The sequence below is a fragment of the Acomys russatus genome, chromosome 5, assembly GCF_903995435.1.
Source record: "Acomys russatus chromosome 5, mAcoRus1.1, whole genome shotgun sequence".
NCBI classification, from domain to species: Eukaryota; Metazoa; Chordata; class Mammalia; order Rodentia; family Muridae; genus Acomys; species Acomys russatus.
Window position 1 is genome coordinate 66,333,680 of NC_067141.1, and position 19,299 is coordinate 66,352,978.

Consider the following 19,299-nt stretch of genomic DNA (forward strand, 5'->3'; position numbering starts at 1 on the left):
CCGGGAGGTCCCAGACTATAATCAGTATAAAAGACAGGATATTGAGGCCTTGGGTTCAGAATTAGTATCATGTCCCCTAAACAAAATAAAACAAAAACACAAGCAGAAAGACAAACAGGCTCTGGTTTATAACATACTGCTGTTCCTGTCTGCTCTTTGACATTGGCTATTTTGGTGTTGTATACACACACACACACACACACACACACACACACACACACACACAGAGACCAGACAGACAGACAGATAGACTAGACAGACAGACAGACCAGGCAGACCAGACAGAGACAGAAAGTGAACCACAGTGTACATTGGCATCTACTACACCGATAGGAATAAACAAACATGTACACCAGATGCCACTGCGCTCAGAACTGATTCAAGCCATACTCAGAAGAAATTCGAAGGACTACCCCTCCCTAGCACCCACCTGTAGGGTCCTGTCAGCACTCATCTCCTAAGCTGGAGGAAAGGGTTTAACCCAGCGTTTAATAAACTGGACGCATTCCGAAAGGGGATGCATCACAGAGCCTTGCCTGTGAACCATACCTGTGCTCTCTGCCCTGACAGTGGTCTAGCCCCAGGAGCGATCCCTCCCAAGTGACAGCCACTCCACACATCCCACCCCCAGGCAGGAGACGCCAGGCCCGAGGTGGGTCCTACACAGGCACCTTCCTTCGCCCCAACCCCAGCCAGGCCCGAGGTGGGTCCTACATAGGCACCTCCCTTCGCCCCAGCCCCAGCCAGGCCCCAGGTGGGTCCTACACAGGCACCTCCCTTCGCCCCAGCCCCAGCCAGGCCCAAGGTGGGTCCTACACAGGCACCTCCCTTCGCCCCAGCCCAGCCTTACCCTGCAGTACTCATCAATGGGCTTCAGTCTCTTCACAGCCACGTCCCGGATATGGCTTCTCCGGAAGAGGATCTTGCCTGGGAGAGAAAGCCTAGTGAGCAGCAATTCGGCATCCTCCCATTCCCTCACCCCCTGGGTTTTCAACTGGTCCCCACCTCAGCCCCTACCAACAAAGCAAGAGAGAAACTGTCACCTCTCCTGGGGGGCAGGAGGCGCCCAAGGCTGAAGGCCCAGGGCCTCTCGCTGGAGGCTGCCATCTTGGGCTTGTGTGAACAACCTGATCAACTCACCGTGTCTGGATCTGTGGCGGGATCAATGCCAGATGCTAGGGTGTGGCTTTCTAGTGACCTCACAAGTGACTATGAGAAGTGTTTTGCCTTCTGGCCCCTCCTTAAGAGATGAGCATTCCCTCCTGCTAGCCAGCAAGGCATTCCTATTCTTAGCTTAGGTGGGTGGCTATTTCCAGGGTGAGACAAACAACCAGAGACTATAGCTGTCCCAGTTGGACTGTCCCCTGGCCTCTCTGAACACAAAGCCTTCAGCCATTCAGGCTGGGGCATCCCATAACATGTATGGGCAAGGCTTTACAGGAAGTCCTGGTTCGTCAGGTCTCACTCAGTCATGATGAACAATTCAGAGTGTTCAGTCATCATAAACGCATCAAGACATGGTCAGCCAATCCTGAGCACACCAATACATGGTTCTCCTCCAGTTTCGTAAATGCAGCTGGTTCTATCCCACAATCCTCATGCTGGGGACTGAGCCCCCCAGGATCTCACATGCATTAGGCAAATGCTCTGAATTGCACCCTCAGTCCAGCCTGTCCAGCTTAGAGTCTGAACTCACGAGTCTGATTTTCAAGGCCTTATACACAGACAGTTCTGGGCCCAGTGAGTGTCAGAGTCCATCCCCTCTGTCATCTTCCTCTTTCTAGAATATCCACAATTACATATTCCTAAGGCAACTGCTTCAGTCTGTTGTGTGTGACAGTGTAGGTGACACACCAGGGGACCCATGGAGCCGGCAGGTGATGAAGGGCACACCTAGAGCTCTACCACCTATCTGCTGTTCCCATCTGCCCACTGTCCTTTGGAGAAGGCCTCCTCCATGTTAGTGCCCTGTAGTACCAATATGGCTAACCACATCCCCTGGCGATTGGTAGACTCAGGACCCGCCTCATCAGCAGAAGACACAGTGACTGGCTCAATCATGGGTGGGACCCAATCTGAGCCAATCAGATTCACCCCTGAGCCTTCTCTTTCCCACTGTGCTAATGTGGCTAGATGAAAGCCTGGCGCCCCCAGTGGCCAATTTTATTATTGCTTGAAAAGAAAACGAAGAAGAAAAACTGCATGGGTTTGTATGAGCTCAATAAAGGCCTCTTGAGTGACACACAGAGAAGAGACCCTAGTGAGGGGCAGATTCCTTCAGTAACTGGGTGTGGCTGTTTCTGAGTCCAGGGCTATCTTTGGACTTTTCAGTTGTGTTTCTCTCCGGGTCCGAGTGAAAGACAATTGAGGCCATTGCCTTAATCCGGGCTGTTCTCCCCACAGCAGCCCCAGAAACAAGAATTTTAGTGCAAGCCACCGACAAGAAAGTAGCACAGTCAACACCACTGAGAGAGAAGAATATGGCAAAGGAGGGAGAATGCTCAAGGCAGGGGCTCCCTGTGGGCGGCTGGCTCCTGGTCCTCTGGGCTACTCAGAGTGCTCCTCAGGGGTGTCCCCTCTGAAGCTGCAGTCGAGACCCACCAGCTCCCTCCTACCACCAAAAACTGTGCCCAAGGGTACCACTCTGCCACTCTGGCTAAGAGGGTTCCTTCAGGTGGAGCCCAGCTGTTCCGTAAAGCAGAGCAGAAGGGAACGTAGGGGACCTTGGGTCCTGCAAGAGGCTGCAGTGGCCTCTGACTTCCCTGTCACCACAGTAGAGGTCACCAGCCCTGCATAGGTGAGACAGGATCGCCAGGACAACCAGCGCGTGTGATCTGCTCCCCTTCCCCACGTCTCATCTTCCCACACATGGTCTACAGCTCATTCTCCAGGCTGCCCCCAGGATCCACCTAGCATGCTTTGTCATACAGCATTGGTCCAGCAAGTACCTGCTGGCATACTCACTCCCCCATCCCCACCTGAGCATCTGCCCCAAGTGCCCTTCCTCCACGCTTTCTCCAGTCAAATGTCTGCCCATCAGCAAGAATCCCCCATGGGATTCCCTTGCAAAAGCTTCGGAAGCTAAGAGCTGATTTATTAAGATCCTAGTGACACCATTCCACATGGAAGAAAATGTCATCAATGTTCCTGCCTCTTGGTCTCTTATCCTTTTTGGTTGCTTGTCACTTTATTGCTCATAAGTCAAAGGTGTGCATGTGTGTGTTGGCTGTGTGGATGCTGTGTAAAGTGGCCTTTATCCTTAAGCTGATGCTTGGTATGGGGAGGCCACTCTCAGGACTGATAAAATGATGGGTGTCCCTGGGTTAGAGTTCGGGCTTTCCACCTGAGCCAGTTGTTTGTCAGAACAGCCAGACTCTATGATATTAGAAGTCTAGAGGTGCCCAGGAGGACCCTGAAGGACCATGTGAGGAATGGAAGAAACTAAGAGCAGCCTAGAGAGGCCTCACCCTCCAATAGTGGCAACCCACCCTTTCTCATCCTATGAGGACAGAGAGGGAGGGAAGGAGATGTGGAGGCCACCTGGGTTCCCTTCCAGCCTTCACCTCAAAGCCAACTGCACCTCTGCAGAGCTTTATCTTACAGGGCTGAAGGTGGAACCAGTGAAGGTTTAAGGATATGCAGTTCAGGCCTCCAGGAAGTTCAGAGGCTTGGAGAAGGGGGAGGGGAGGGGAGATTCCATCTGATCAAAGCTGTCCTGGCTCTGGAGCACAAATCCCTGATGGCTGCTGGAAGGAAGGCCACCACCCTATGGGTGGCATCGCAGCCCCTCATCAAGGCCACCACACCATGGGTGACACTCTCTAGCCCCTCAGCAAGGCCACCACACTATGGGTGAGGCCCCCAGCCCCTCCACAAGGCTCAGGAGTCAGCTGCTCCGGTGCAAGGCAGCTTGCAGTTGGCCTCTCTGAACCCTAGAAAGGTGGCTCTCGTGAGCAATGCTTCTTTTCTATACTTGGGGCTTGGGCCTAGTCAGCCCACAGGGATGAGGGAGGGGAGGCCTGGAAAGATTCTATGGTTTTGACTTCTCCATGAGGAATCCAAACCGCACTGGGAAAGCCAAACCAGGGACCATATTAAAGGAAAAGAGGAAAAGCAGGGGGAGGGAAATCCCCATTAAGGAAGCCGTGACCACAGGGCATTAAAGGCTGCTTGTAAACTGTCCTGCAGCCCCTTTATGGCGGGCTTGGCTGCTGCCACTCTTCAAAGCCGGGGAAAGCTGCCCCAGAAATACGATAAGCACCACAGGGCAGATTACACTGCAACCTGAAATAGACCCATCTCAGCAGGACTTAACTCATTCCTGGAAGGCAGAAAGAAAGCTGGAGCAACCAGCTGGAGTACCCAACAGTATCTGGGACCTGGGTGGAGGGCTGAGGAGGTGGGGCCTCAAACAAGAGTCCTGGGCTCCTGAGGTGCCAGATTCACAGGCAGGCCTTGCGGTGAGAATGTAGCGCACACCTCCTGGCTGGGACCTCTGCATTCTCATCAGATCCTAAGCTCTATAGACGTTTAAGAGGGGAACCCTCAATGTGGGTGGGAACCCTAAAGAGGCAAAAGGAAGGGGCAATGAGCACTAACAGTAGCTAAGGGTTTATTGGAGCTAGGTGATCCTTGCAACAACCTTAAAAGAAATGCTTATTAATGTATTTTAAGATTTAAAAGATTTTCAAATTGCCAGGCATGGTAACGCACGCTTTTAGTCCCAGGATTTCGGGGGCAGAGGCAGGCAGATCTCTGTGAGGTCAGCCTGGTCTACAAAGTTGAGTCCAGTATAGCCAGGGCTACACAGAGAAATATTGTCTTGGGAAAAAACTTTTTTTTTTTTAAATTATGTGGATGTAGGTATCTATGTGGGGGTATGTACGTGTGTGTGCATGCACACACGCACATGCACAAGCATGCACAAATGTGAGTCTGACATTGTGCATGCATACACGCAGAGGTCAGGAGAGGTCGGGGGAATAACCCTCAGAAGTCAGACCATATACGTCCCAGGGATCAGGTCATCCGGCTCAGGGATCACCTTTATCTGCTGAGCCATCTCACCTGCCCTGGTCTGTTCTTGAGACCCTTCACGTACCCACACAGCAGAGACCCTTTTCCAAATAAGGGCCATGTCCACAGTTTCTAGGGCATAGGACTTGAACACATGTCTTTGGGGCCACAGTGAACCCTCTATAGGAAGTTACAGGTGAGAACCTCTCAAATGCTGGCATTACAGGTGCATATCACTACACCCAGTCCATATAGTGCTGAGGTCAACACAGGGCTTAGTGCATGCCAGGCGGGCACTCTGTCCAACTCCCTGGCTCCTACCTGCACGGAAACACTTGCAAACACCCACTGTTTCACCATGGATTGAAATGACCACCATTAGCTGGCTGCGATGGTCCATGCCTGTAACCAGCAGTGGACACCCGAGGCAGGTGGGGATGGCCATGAGTTCCAGGCCAGGCTGGGCTGCAGAGTGAAGCCAAATTCTAACTGTGCTGTTGCCACAACCCACACAGCCTAAGGAAGAGCTGCGACATCTTGGGGAGGGGGGTGATGATTTTTAGCTCCCAGAGTCAGGCTTAAGGGGACAAAAAGTTTTAAAACTTAGGAGCACCAAGCCAGAGGTCAGCTGTGACACCACCATGCTCCTGGACACAGTATGCTCTCTTAAGTGTCAGCTGTCTCACCCACCCAGAGAGACCACGGTGTGGAAAACGGGTCAGAAGCAGTGTAAGGGTCCAGCGCCGTCATACAAGGTGAGGCTACATCACTATCCAGGGCCTATGTGAGTCCTACAGAGCCAACTTTTGAGTCCGTATTCCTTCCTTTCTTTCATCGCTTCCTCCCTCTTAATTGTTTGTTGAGCCATTCTGTCCTCGAACCTCTGGGCCCAAATGTCTTCCCATCTCAGGCTCTCCAGCAGCTGGCAGTGCACCACGGAGCCCACTACTGCCCCTTTCCACCTTCTAGCAGCAAGAATAATCTTTCTGTTGTGGTAGTTGCTGTTGCTGTAACAGGGTCTCATCTGTAACCCAGGCTAGACCTCATTATGAAGCCTAGGCTAGAACTCATTTGTAGCCTAGGCTAGACCTCATTAGGTAGCCTAGGCTAGAACTCATTTGTAGCCTAGGCTGGCTTGAACTGGTGGTAATCCTGCCTTAACCTCACAAGTGCTAGAGTACAAGTCTGTGGCACTGTGCCCAGCTTCAGAAAACTACTATTTCATTTTACATTTCCTATAGTTTTTCACTGTCTTGTGTGTGAGTGCATGTGCGTGAGTCAGAACACAACTTGCAGGAGTCAGTTTGTTCCCAGAGTGCACCACTCCTTTCATAGCACTGCTGCAGAACAGACTACAACACAATGCTATCAGATGTGGCCTTAGGGCTCACCACAGGCCTTGCATGCAGCCCGCCGCTGACTTGTACTGAACGCAATCAATGTACTAGCAAGCATGTATCCACAGTCTTGCTCTGAGCATCTCTCATTGGTGCACACTCATGTACCTACACACGCACTCTCTGTACTGACACACTGGGGCTGCAGTCTCTAAGGCAAGGGCTGGACTCATCTTCCAGGACCCAGACATCGTGGGGCCAGAGAGCCTGGTTAATAGAGAGGCTGGTACTGAGGCCAAGTGTCCTTGCTCAACTCCTCCTGGCTTTGGGTGTGGTGGGCAGTGGCTCGGCCTCCCAGTGGGAACTGGGGATAAAGGGCCCCATTCAGCCTGGCTGCCTCAACTCCACCCCTATGGGGAGCTGTCCTTGGAAAGGGGGTGGAGGGATACTGGCCAAAGCATCCTGGCTGCCTCTCTTTGTGGCATGGCCTACAGTGTGTGGGGTAGCTGGGCCAGGTACCAGGCTGCCAGGACTCTGAGGGCCACAAGAGAAAGGCACAGCCTTCTGGGGCAGGGGATGCCAATCCTTGCTCAGCAGTGACCTGAAGGGCCTTTGTTCACTCCTGATCCACTGGGCAATTGAGAGCTTCTGTCTGAATTCCCTTATGCAAGGAAACATCAGGACTACAGCTAGGCGCGGCCAGCCAGAGAGGAGTTTGCGGGACTCTCCTGGGATGGAGCCTCACCTCAGAGCTTGCTTCTCTGAGGTCTGGCTCAGCTGTCAATACCAAGTCTAGATAGTCAGACCAGTTCTGCCTTCTCCACCCCCAGAGAATTCACCCCTTCTACAAGGATGTGACGACACAGAGAAGACAGGCCAGGCACGTGGTCAGGGCTAATGTTGTATGCCACGTGTCCTAGTGATTGTTATCTGAGCGTCACAGTGACCTATAATTTAGGCACAAGATACTGAAGCTACTTCTGGTTTACAGATGGGTAAACTGAAGTTCCGAAGCTGACTGGCCCACTGCAGGTCACTCCCTAGTAATAGTGGAGCTGGGATCTGAAGCCTGCCCACTGACCTCCACACTGAAGGCACCTGTGCTTTTTTTTTTTTTCTCCCTCAAGACAGGGTTTCTCTGTGTAACAGCTCTAGCTGTCCTGGAACTCGCTCCGTAGACCAGTCTGGCCTTGAACTCAAAGGGATCCACCAGCCTCTGCCTCCCAAGTGCTGGGATTAAAGGCGCTTTTGTCTCATCTACTCCTTTTCCTGAACACAGGGCTGTGTGTCTGCTTCGCCAGCCACCGCACTGGAGGCTGGGATGTGAACATGTCCAACTGACACAGACCTACGTTCACGGTAGACAAAGTATTGTGCTGCGACCGAATAGCTTCAGTGGGTCACATGGGAGGCAGTGGAAGTAGAAAGAATGTTCCAGGTAGAGGCAGGAACCCCTTCAAAAGTCCCGCGATGAGAGTGAGCAGGCTCACCCGAGAAGCTGTAGTAAGTTAAGGGTGGCTGCAGAGAGGGTACATTTATGCCGAGGAAGGGGCGGCTGGGGTAACACCCCAGTGGGTGGATCGTGAATGTGAGAGAAAGCTGTATGGGTAACAGCTTGATCACAGGGGCCAGACAGAGCAAAGTGACCTCCCAGACCAAGGACCACTCATTCATTCATTCATTCATTCATTCACTATACTGCAGACAGAACTCAGAACCTCACACCCATGTTAAAAAGGCTCATATTACTCAGCTATCGTCTCAGCACATTAACAACATTTGGGTTTTGACACGGTCTCTTACTCAAACTCCCTATCTTCCTGCCTCAGCTCCCTGAGTTCTGGGATTACAAGCATGCAACGCCATACCTGCAGAATCACAATTTTTACCTTCTGAGTTCTTCTTTCTCGCCTGGTAAAGGCTGAGGTCAGGCTGGTGATGCTACATGAGCTCAGTTTGGGTCTTGTCATTGTCACCAGGGGCCTCAGAAGCCATCCTTATGCAAGCTTTCATTTCCTTAGGCCAAAGTTGAGCTCACAGAAGAGTCCATGACTTGCCCAACCTCACAAAACCACTGAGAGGCCAGGCTGGAGGAGCTACAGGTTACACTGCCTAGGATCTCCAACTTAGCCATCTTTCCTAGGTCAAAATCCTATCCCAGCCGTCACCCAGCAATAATAGCTACAACCAATGACATTACTTCAGAGCGCCAAGGAACTCATCTGACCCTGGCTATTGGCCCCAGATTCCGACCCACTTCCTGAGATGAAATAAGGCATGGATCCTTCTCTCTACAAATCCGGTGCCTAAAATTCTTATGACGAACGTTGAGCCTGTCCACAGATAGCTTCTGAATGTCTCTGGGACTTAACTTTGCTGTATGTGCCTGGTCACATAGCTGATGGGTGCTGGGGCAGCAGGCAAGGAGGATGTTCCAGAACACTGAGGCGGGTTCACCAGACCCCATTCGCATACTGGAAGCACCCAGCAGACACTGAACTGACAGGAACCCACACTCGCTGCCACGCCTGTGTGGTTTGTGGCTGACTGCTGCTTGGCCAACATTCATGTCTCCAGATATTTGGGGGGCGCCATTACTTATACATTATATTTCTATTTTCATTCAGTTCTTGCTAGCCTTAGCTGCTTTTACTCAGAAAAACTTAGAGGGGGAAGAGAAGAACTCTTTGTTAGAATAAGTCGGGGGCAAAGGTGAAGGTCAGAGCCTTGGCTGTGTATGCAGGCTTTCAGTAGGAGCCCTTTTGCTGGAAAATACTCAAGACAAGGGGGCTTTCTGCGCCTTTCAAAGGAAATGGGAGTCACTGGGGACAGGGGGATAAGAGGGCACAAAGCTGGCCTTATGCAGGGGCAGCCACAAATTTCAAGTATGGCTGGCTTTGAGGCAGGGCTAGAAGACCGAGATGTTTTTCCTTTTGCATAATATTCCATTGGTAGGCACTCATTCCTTTGGTCTTAATGGCTTTCAGAGAAAACTCATACACTAACAGGTCAACCCTTGTATTTCACAGAGATGGGAACTCAGGCTGTGACTCTTCTTATGTGTGGTCTGAATGGATGGAGACCATGTCAGAATTAACAGATGTGCTATCAGTCACAGAAAAAATGAACTCAGAGCCTTTTTCTTCCAAGATTTAGGAATGAACAAGTAAAAACAAGAATAGAATATTTCTCAAGACTCTATTTGGTGCCCCAAATGGAAATTTGGAGAATTTACCATCAGATAGAAAAACAAAGGTGAAGAGAGTTTCTTTTTCAAAATAATTTATTTTTACTTCATATGCATTGGTGTTTTGCCTGCATATATGTCTGTGTGAGGGTGTCAGATCTCCGAGAATTGGAGTTACAGACAGCTTTGAGCAGCCATGTGGGTGCTGGGAATTGAACCCAGGACCTTTGGAAGAGCAGCTAGTGTTCTTAACCACTGAGCCATCTCTCCAGCCCCCAAGAGGGTTTCTTTTGCCTCTATTTTTAGTCTGTGCCAAATCGTGGTTTGGGAGCAGCATTTGTGGTGTTATTATATAGTTTACCACAGAAAGTTAGTATTGCCTGTGGGGCACTATGCCTGCAATTTGAGGATCTGCCAGTAGGTGGCACATTAAAAATAGAGTAGGTTGAGAGACCCTCAAGAAAACTACTGAATAGAAATCTCTATGGGGCATCTAATCGCTATATTTTTAAAAACATGATATAAAACTTGAAACAAGGTTAAGAAATAAGAAAGCCCTAGTGTAAGCAACGTGCCATCATTTTATACCAAATCTCAATGATAATCTCGATTGTCTCACTCTGCAGTGAGCACTTCTAGGCCACTCACAGCCATGACTCTGGCCTTCACCTCTGCCCTTTGCATTGGTAGAAAGACCCAACTCCCCCAAGCTGTTCTCTGACTTCTGCATGCCCCCCACAGAGGCCTGGGGACTGGGGGACTGGTCTTTCCCCTCTCCAGAGATGTGTCTTTAGGCAGATGGAGAGACAAGGTTTTATGAAGACAGGGAATACAAAGCCCAGGCTGCCCTACAATCTTCCTGCCTCAGCCTCTCACTCGTTGGGGTTACACGTATGCTACAACCTCTGGCTAATAGGAGAAGCGTCTAAAATAAAAACTCCAGCAACGTTCTTGGCTCCGCATTCCCCCTGCCTTGGATGGGAGGGAGAGAATCGTGACTCATAGCTGATGAAAGAATCTGGCAGGACCCCGGCATCCTCCTGCTCCGTGTAGTGATGGAGAACAGGTGGCCATGCTGGTACAGGCTCGCATCCCCCTGGATTCAGGCATCTCTGAGATGTGTGAAGACCACATGCCAAGACCCGGTCTTCATAAGCTGTCACCTGAGGCCCCTGACTTCCTGTGTACCTGTATTTTGATGCAGCGATGTCTTTGCTCATCAGTACTTCACAATATATGAATGGACTGAACATAGTTCGAGAACAAGAATGTGCTAATGATAGAGCAGGCGGCCTACCAAGAGACTCAGAGGGCCTTAAACAAGTTTTTCTCACCTCTTACCGAGCTCTTGGTAAGATACAGTACTGATTCAGCAGGTCTGAGGTGGAGACTCCACGTCTGAGGAGCTCCTGGATGACGCCCAAGTAGCTGACCACATTTTGAGCAGCAAATCCTCAACCGCCTAGGACCGTCTAAGAAGAATCCTCATTCCTGAAGAAGATTCCAGAAGGCTGCATTCACACTGGCCCAGAGAGCAGGCTCACCACACAGTCATAACCACACTCACTGCGGCACTGTGGGTGTTCACTGTGCCTCACTGATGGCTTTCCACTGATGCTGAGTCACACTGAAAGTACAGGGGTGCTATGGGGAACTTGCCCAGGGTCACAAAGCTGGAAGGAAACTGAGATGAGATCTGAACCCCAAGTGTGTTGACTCTAAGTCCCCCAGTTCTTAAATAAATATGTTACAGTGCTTACCCATTTCTGCTCACCTTTCCCCAAAGTAGTGTTTTTCAGTCAGCACAGTAACATTGAGTAGGAAGCCAGGTGTAAGAGCAGATTTGAGCCCAAAGCCTGCTAATCCTCCTGAGGCCCTTCCAGGGTCTTTCTTACTAAGGTGAGACCTCTGTGTTTTGGCACAGAGGGAAACAGATAAGACTGTTGTCCTTATGGGCTACCCGGCCTATGATGGTAGAGGTAAGCCAGGAATAACGGCCTGGCCCAGCCCTCTCCCAGGCTTCTCTGTATTCTGGAGGCACAGTCAGATGAACAGACCCCATCTTCAGGCCATGCCACTCCCCTTTGGCCAGATCTTTGCTTTGGAGACCAGGAGCCTGACAGCCTACGCCTCTTCAGTGGATGTCAGTGCTGGGGTCTGGGGAGACAGAAGGCCATGGACTCCCTGGGGGCAGGTTCCATGATCTGATGACTACACTACACTGCGGGATGCCAGGCAGCACCGGCTGAATGATGCACCAGTTTATAAGGTAGGGCGGGGCTCTAAGAGCCAGTTCAGACCCTGTCAGAGGAGAGGGAAGGCTGGGGAATCTCTCTCTTTTGGCCTGAGTCCAGGCAGGGTGACCTAAGCTGGCTTCGAACTTGGTGTGTAGCTAAGGGTGAGCTTAAACTTCAATCTTTCTGCCTTTGCCTCCTGAGTGCTGGGCCCACAAGCATGTACCACCATGCCCTGTGTACACAGGGCAGGGGCTCAAACCCAGAGCTTTGTGCATGCTAGGTAAGCGGTCTACCACCCGAACTACGTCTCCACAAAGCACCTTTCAAATGTTCTAACGGCAATCTGAGGAAGAGAGGAGGAAGCCATCTTCTTCCCTCTTTATGGTGAACACAGGTAGGTCTGGGAAAGGGGCCATTGTAGAATGGTGGCTTACGTTAGAGGCTGACAGACAGGATTTATGGCTTCATCATTCTTGGCCCCTTTCTGCCCCCACTTGCGGGCCACAGCCCCTTAACTGATTCTCCCTCTAATACGTACTTAAGAATTGCCAGTGCTGGAGAGATGGCTCAGAGGTTAAGAGCACTGGCTGCTCTTCCAAAGGTCCTGAGTTCAATTCCCAGCAACCACATGGTGGCTCACAACCATTTACAACGAGATCTGGTGCCCTCCTCTGGCATGTAGGTGTACATGCAGGCAGAACATAATAAATAAATGTCTTCTTTAAAAAAAAAAAAAAAAGAATTGCCTACTTCCCTCACCTTCCACAAAGCCACTTTCCTCCTCTGCCTACCTTGGTCGCCTCCAGGCTTTCTACCTCTTGTGTGGCACGTGCCAGCCCAAGGAGCCTTTCAAGATAGAAATCCGTCCTCTCAGTCTAAAACATCTCCCCGTGCAGGGAAGGATAAGTCCCCAGCCCTTAGTGTGACCTCGGAGGACCTGTTCTGCTCAACCTGGTGGAGGTCGCCAGCCCTCTTCCCTACCTTGCGCTCTGTGTGGCTGATACTGCATTCAGATTAGCCCATCTCTGCCCTCATGGGCCCATGAAGCCTATTTTCCTTCTATTGCCTCAGTTTCCCTCTTGCCCCTTCACCACTACCAAATGTGGGCCGAGTAACTATGCTTAAATGTGAGTTTGCTGACAGCAGCACTCCCGGAGACACCAGACTGTTAATTGTTATCTCTAAGCACAAAGTGAAAGATTTGACCTTGTGGAATGACGCTGGGCTTCCCGAAGGAAATTATTTCTTTCCAGGGTGAAGAGCATGGGGTGGGGAAGGTCATGAGTGTTAAAGAGGCCTGAAGTCACGCCCGTCACTTCTGATGGTGGCGTCTGCTGATAGCTCTGAGGGACTGGACTGGAACCCTGGACTGCTTCCGGGCCAGAGCACACTTCCTGCCGTGTCAAACTGCAGAAGAAGTGGGGGTGTCTGCTTCAACCAAAGGTTGCTGGGGAGAAGCCCTCCGAAATAGACACTCCAGAACTCCAGGCCTGGGCTGACACTCAGGAGGTTCACTCCTCCCTGAAGGGATCTCTAAGGCAGGGACAAAATAAACAGAAAATCCTGACAAAGTGGCTAGTTATTCCTGGCCCTGAAATGTGGAGCTATGGTAGGGAAAGGTTTTGGGCCTTATCCACATTCTCTCTCAAAAGCAAAAAGGACCCCTGCAACGCTGCTGCACGCAGAGACCCGGGGATCCTGAGGGTGGAAGCCTCTGGGGCTAGTGACATTACCTTGGCAGGCAAGGGTCTCACAGTTCACACACTCCTGTGGAGCTGGTGCCCTCTCTTCAGGGGTGATGGCTGTGGCCCCATCTCCTGTCTGCCCACGTCTCTCTGTGGTCAGCCGGCCTGCCTTCTTCTCCACTGGTTCAATGCCGCTATCCACACACAAGCCTTCGTCCTCCTGAGGTCACTGTCCTTGCTGTCCTCTCAGCCTGGTATCCCTGGACCCTGATCTGCCCGTGCCTGGCTCAGTTCAGATGTCACCTCTGCAGAGGCCCCCTCTTGGCCAACAAATCTCAGACATCCTGGGCAACCTCACAGTTCTTTTTCTTCCTTGTTCTTGTCACTATTGGAAATTGCTCATTTGTTTGCACTCTGGACCCCACCCCACCCCCCAACTGAAAGATGAACTTCCTATCAACCATGGCCTGGCCTCCTTGTACTCAGCTATATTATCCGTGCCTACAGCTGGTCCAGGCACACAGTAGGTGCTTGATAAATACCTGCAGCAGGAAAGGAATGAACGAACACCGCTCTTCCGTGCAGAGGTCAGAGCAGTGAGCAGTGAGCTCACGGCAGGCTTTGGGAGACACTGGCCCAGAGTATAGAGTGGGAACTGCAATTACAAGATGAGACCCAGCACCTCCCAGAAGGATGAGGTGAGCAGTGCAGACCTGTGATTTTGTTGATGGTTTTTATACCCCAGTATTCCCAGAAGACACTGTCTTATCCCTATCACAGAGGTTTGTCTTTTTCCTGCCATTTCAGGTCACCAGTGGGATCCAGAAATGCCCCCCAGGCCCTCACTCTCAGAGGCTGCATGCTGCCAGAGCTCAGAGTCATTGCTTGCCTCAGTTTCCAGATCCTCTGAGGAAAGGCTTCTTAGGCTAGAGCCTAGTGGAGAAGGAGAGAAACATCTAGAGCCAGAGCGAGAGGGCCAGCTCTCCTCAGCCTAGCTAAATACTGTCCCTGCCCCCGTTTCCTCTGCTGCTGAACAAACACCGGATCTGCTGCTGGGGGCTCCGCCATAAGGAGAGGAAAGCCTTCTGTCTCTAGCTCACTCAGCACCCTCCTGCACCGTGGCTCCAAACTGCCCGCTCATTAAGGAACTGGTATGTAAACTGTCCAGCTAGTACAAAAGAAGCGAGTGCGCCTGCTGTCTAAAAATACCATCCCGTGAGCAGAAGAGGTCAGCAGGCAGCCTTCGGGTTGGCAGCCCCTACCTTGATTATAGTTATGGGGTCACTTTGTGACCCAAGTCATCTTACAGCTCCATATTTTATTCACCCCGGGGGCGGGGGACAAGGGGCTTTGTGGGGCCAACTCAGCTATTAGGACCACAGGGCTTTCTGCAAGCCCAGAGCTAAAGTGAAGCCAGTACAGGGGCACAGGTAGCTCATTAAGTGGAAGGTGACCCAGCACAGCCTTGGCAGAGTTAAGTACAGCTCTTTCTGCTCCACTGCCTGGCTTCTGAGGTCCCTGGGCCCCTGGTCACAGTTGTTTGCTTTTTACATCGGCAGCCATACACACTCCACTCCGCTCTGTAATGACCACTTCCTCCCAGGGAGGCTCCTTAGGTCAGCCAAGTCAGGATACACAGGAAATGGACTCCAATCCCAGGATGGGCAACAGGAGATGGATTTTCCACAATGGCCTTTTAAAACAAGGCAGAGGGTTCCACGTAAACAGTGGGCTGCACCAAGAGGCTGCAGGCTTAACCACGATTGGCCGAATACCCAAAGCGCACTTCATTTTCTACCCACTCCTTCAAGCAGGCCTCAAATGCATGTGGGAGACTACCACACCTGGCTCTCTGGTATCGGTTTTTTGTTTTGGATTCTCTTTCCAGAGATAACAGCCTGGGCACATCTCTCTCTCTCTGTGGTGAAGAAGCAGGTTTGCTTCCTGCACGTAATAAAAGATGTAGGTTCCCTGATATCTCGCCTCCCTTCCTGTGCTGCAACCCACACTTGCAGGTGATGTCCCCAGATTATCGTGTGACCTCATGGGAATTTGGGGGGGGGAATGAGAATGGTTGTAAATGTGCTGCTCATATTGGGGTGCAGTAAATTCTAATGTCTCTGACTCAAGAGCATTATATTTTATATGGCTAGCCGTGAAATCAATAAGCTAAACTGGCTCATAAAGAGGGCGCAATCAGACACTGTGCATGGGCTTGTTTGTTTGTATATTTGGTTTTGGCTTTTTGAGACCATGTCACATGTAGCCCAAGCTAGCCTTGATCTCGCTTCATAGGCCAGGTTGGCCTTGAACTCTTGACCCTCTTGCCTCCATCTCACAAGTGCTGGGACAGGCTTGCAACACCACACCCTGATCCATTCACAGTTCTTCACAATGCTGTTCCTAGCCCTAAAGCCTGAGAGGTCAAGGTGACTGCCTAGTCTCCTAGTTTGTTTCCAGCAACTTCAAAGCCACAGACTCTGTTGCTGTTGTGATTATATCATCATCATCATCACCACCACCATCATCATCATCACAGGTAGGATCTCAATACATAACCCAGGCTGGCCCTGAACTCACTATGTAGCTCAGGCTAACCTTGAACCCTCCTCCCACCTAAGTATTGGGTAAACTAGTGAGCACCACCTCAAGAAATTTCTTCATTTTGTAATAGCGTTACCACATGCTTCTTTTTGTTTGTTTGTTTGTTTTTGTTTTTTGAGACAGGGTTTCTCTATGTGTCCCCGGTTGTCCTGGAACCCACTATGTAGATGAGGCTGGTCTTGAACTCAGAGATCCACCTGCTTCTGCCCCCCGAGTGCTGGGATTAAAGGTGTGTACCACCATTTCTCGGCTCACAGGATTTTTAATAAAATATGTGGCATATGACTTTAATCACTAGGGAGGCAGAGGCAGGAGGATTTCTGTGAGTTTGGAGCTAACAGTGAGTTCCAGTTCCAGGACAATCGGGACTAGATAGAGGGACTCTGTCTCAAGAAAGCAAAATAAAACTGAAAACCCACTGAGGACAACTGGAAGATGATGGCATTTGTCGTAAGGAATTTGTTCAGGAGCCTTCAAGACAATTCCTTCGTGGAAATCAAGTTCTACCCACAGTTTTTTTCTTGGAAGCAGGAATGCTGAGCATGCAGGGAAGCTGCTCGTGGGCCGCTGTCCCTCTGACTGGCAGCTGGCGTGCTCGCTTAGTACCATCCCCAAATCAATGGTCTAGTTAATTTCAGGTGCCAACATCGATTTCCTGATTGTGATGACACACTATCACTATTAGCTAAGATGGTCCAGGCTGGAGGGGTGCTCAGTGTTTCAGAGTACAGATGACCTCTGCAGAGTGCCTGGGTTCAGTTCCCAGCACCCATGCTGGACCAGTCACAACTAACAGCCTCTAACTCCAGTTCCAGGGGAATCTGGGGACATCTTCTGGCCTCTGGAAGTACTGCACACATATATACAAACTTATACTGACATACAGATGTACATAATTTTAAAATAAAATCTGGGGGAAAAAAAAAAGACGTTCCATTGTGGGAAATACTTTGATGGTGGAAACCGGCTGGCCTGACCGTGCTTACAGTGTACTAAGGCCACCCACTGTACATTCTGTGGTGGAACTGCAAGAGAGGAATGTATGCTGTTATTTTTGCAACATTTCATGAGTCTGTAATTATTTCAAAATTAAAAGTTACATCCAGATATAATAGTGGTGTATTCCTGTAATCCCAGTACTTGGGAGGCAAAAGGAAGAAGATCAAGAGTTCAAAGTCATCCTCACCTACACAGCAAGACCAAGACCAGCACAGGCTCATCAGACCTATCCTGGTTGGTTCTGTTTTTTTGTTTGTTTGTTTGTTTGTTTTTGTTTGTTTTTAAGTTGACCCAAATTAGAGTTGTCTGAATAGAAGAAACAGTTGAGAAAGTGCTTCCAGGAGACTGGCCTTTAGGCAAGTCTGTGGGACATTTTCTTAATTAGTTATTAACGGAGGTGTGGGGGGGTAGGGGGTGGAGGTGCACAGTCAATCATAGGTGGTGACACACCTGGGCAGATGGTCATGGGTGCAGGCTGAGCAAGTCATGGAGAACGAGCCAGTAAGCAGTGTTTCTCCATAGCCTCTGGTTCAGTTCCTGCTTTCTGGTTCCTGCCCTGCTTGAATTCCTGCCCCAACTTCCTCAATATTGGACTGTTACCTGAGAGTTGTAAGCTGAGACAAAACCTTTCCTCCTCAAGTCGCTTTTGGTCATAATATTTTGTCATAGCTACAGAAGCCCTAAGACAAGACCCTATCTCAAAAAGAAAGGGAATAACAGGTATTTTTAAAAGAAACTCTATAGCCGGTCCTGTTAGGGTCACAACTGAATGAATATGGGGCTCTGAAAGCCTTAGAGTAAAGTCAGTATCTGGGACATGGCTACTCTAGCCCCTTAGCCTGGCAGAGACAGCTCCCCTGCTAAGCATGGCTGATGAGATGACAGACTCTTTCCTTGCAGCATCGGCCAGGGGCAGAGCAGAAGAAAAAGCCCTGTCCTTCCTGAGTGAACAGGTGGCTCCAGGTCCCAGGGCAAAGGCCAGTACCCACACAACACTGATGACCTCATGTTCCTCAGGGACACTTCTGCCCATAGCATCCCAGCTGGACACCCATGCCCAAGGTGGGTGCAGCATCCAGACTGCTGCAGATCTAGATGTTGGACGCAGTGCAAAGTCACTGTCTTGTCACTCAGAGGCTGACAGCGGAAGCTGTGCTGTGCCTTCAATGAAGGAAGCCGGTGAGATACCTCCTCTCAATGGCATGTTCTTGTCTTCCTGAACTGTGGCTCTGGCCATTCTTCCCAGGGGCTGGTTATTTCCCTACAAGTCTAGCACAAGATGCGGAAGCTATGTAGCCTTTCGCTGACTCTAAGGGTCGGGTAAGGAACACCCTTTACAGGGGAGCCACTCTCCATGTTTTCAGTCAACAGTCGGTGCTGACCATAGACCACTAGCGTCTAACTGGCAACCCATCCTGGAGGATGGCCTGTGAAGGTCCAGAGCCAGTATTAACTGAGTGGGACTGCCTGGACCTACTGGCTGGAGGACCCGGAAAGCCAGAGGGCAGTGTCCCCCTCAGGATTCAGAGCTAAGCCCTGAGTTCATGCCTTCGTTCTGCCATTTCGCGGGCAGTCCATTAGCCTTTTTGGATCCTAGCAGCTTTGCCCTCATGAGAAATGATAACACGGCTCTCAGGAGGAAGAGCTGTACTCAACAACCGTAAGGAAGAAAGCTATAATTATATCACAGGCCTGTACTCAAACTTTAGACATCCCAGTAATAGCAGGCCGAAGCTTGAGACATTTTCCTCTAAATTACACACGCTTGATTGCATGACACAGGCTCCGAGTGGTGCAGCAATGGCTGGCTAGACCGAGCTGGATTCCAATCCTGTCTGCCAGCTCCCAGGCTGTGAGGAGAGTAAGCCACAGTAGCATACGGCTGATGGGAGATCAGGACTTGGGCACTATGCTCGGTTAAGGAGGAGGGAGAAACAGCTGTGCTTGTAATTAGCAGCCCTTTCCTAGGTGAATTCAAGTCACGCACACACAGAACCAGGCAGTTACAGTGCGCACGTTTAAGCCCAGAATTTGAGAGGCAAAGGCAGGCAGATCTCCTGACTTTGAGACCAGCCTGGTCTATAGAGCGAGTTCCAGGACAGCCAAGGCTACACAGAGAAACCATGCCTTAAAGGGAAAAAAAAAAAAAAAAAAAAAAAAAAAAACTATGTGTATGAGCGTTTTTGTTTGCATGGGCATCCGTCTACCACGTGCCTGTCTCAAGCCCCACGGAG

At 50.5% G+C, this 19,299-nt stretch overlaps 1 protein-coding gene across 5 annotated transcripts in view; it reads right to left on the bottom strand.

Annotated features, from left to right (window-relative positions):
- Positions 1–19,299, bottom strand: part of Sh3pxd2a (SH3 and PX domains 2A) — a 197,635-nt gene that overhangs the window by 109,220 nt on the left and 69,116 nt on the right. For 4 of the 5 annotated variants that reach the window (XM_051146743.1, XM_051146740.1, XM_051146741.1 and 1 more), the window contains one exon: positions 851–927. In XM_051146743.1, coding sequence (XP_051002700.1) covers positions 851–927 — 77 coding nt within the window. Of the gene's footprint in view, positions 1–850; positions 928–1,043; positions 1,270–19,299 lie in introns of those variants that run through there. The other variant, XM_051146745.1, reaches the window with a different exon arrangement.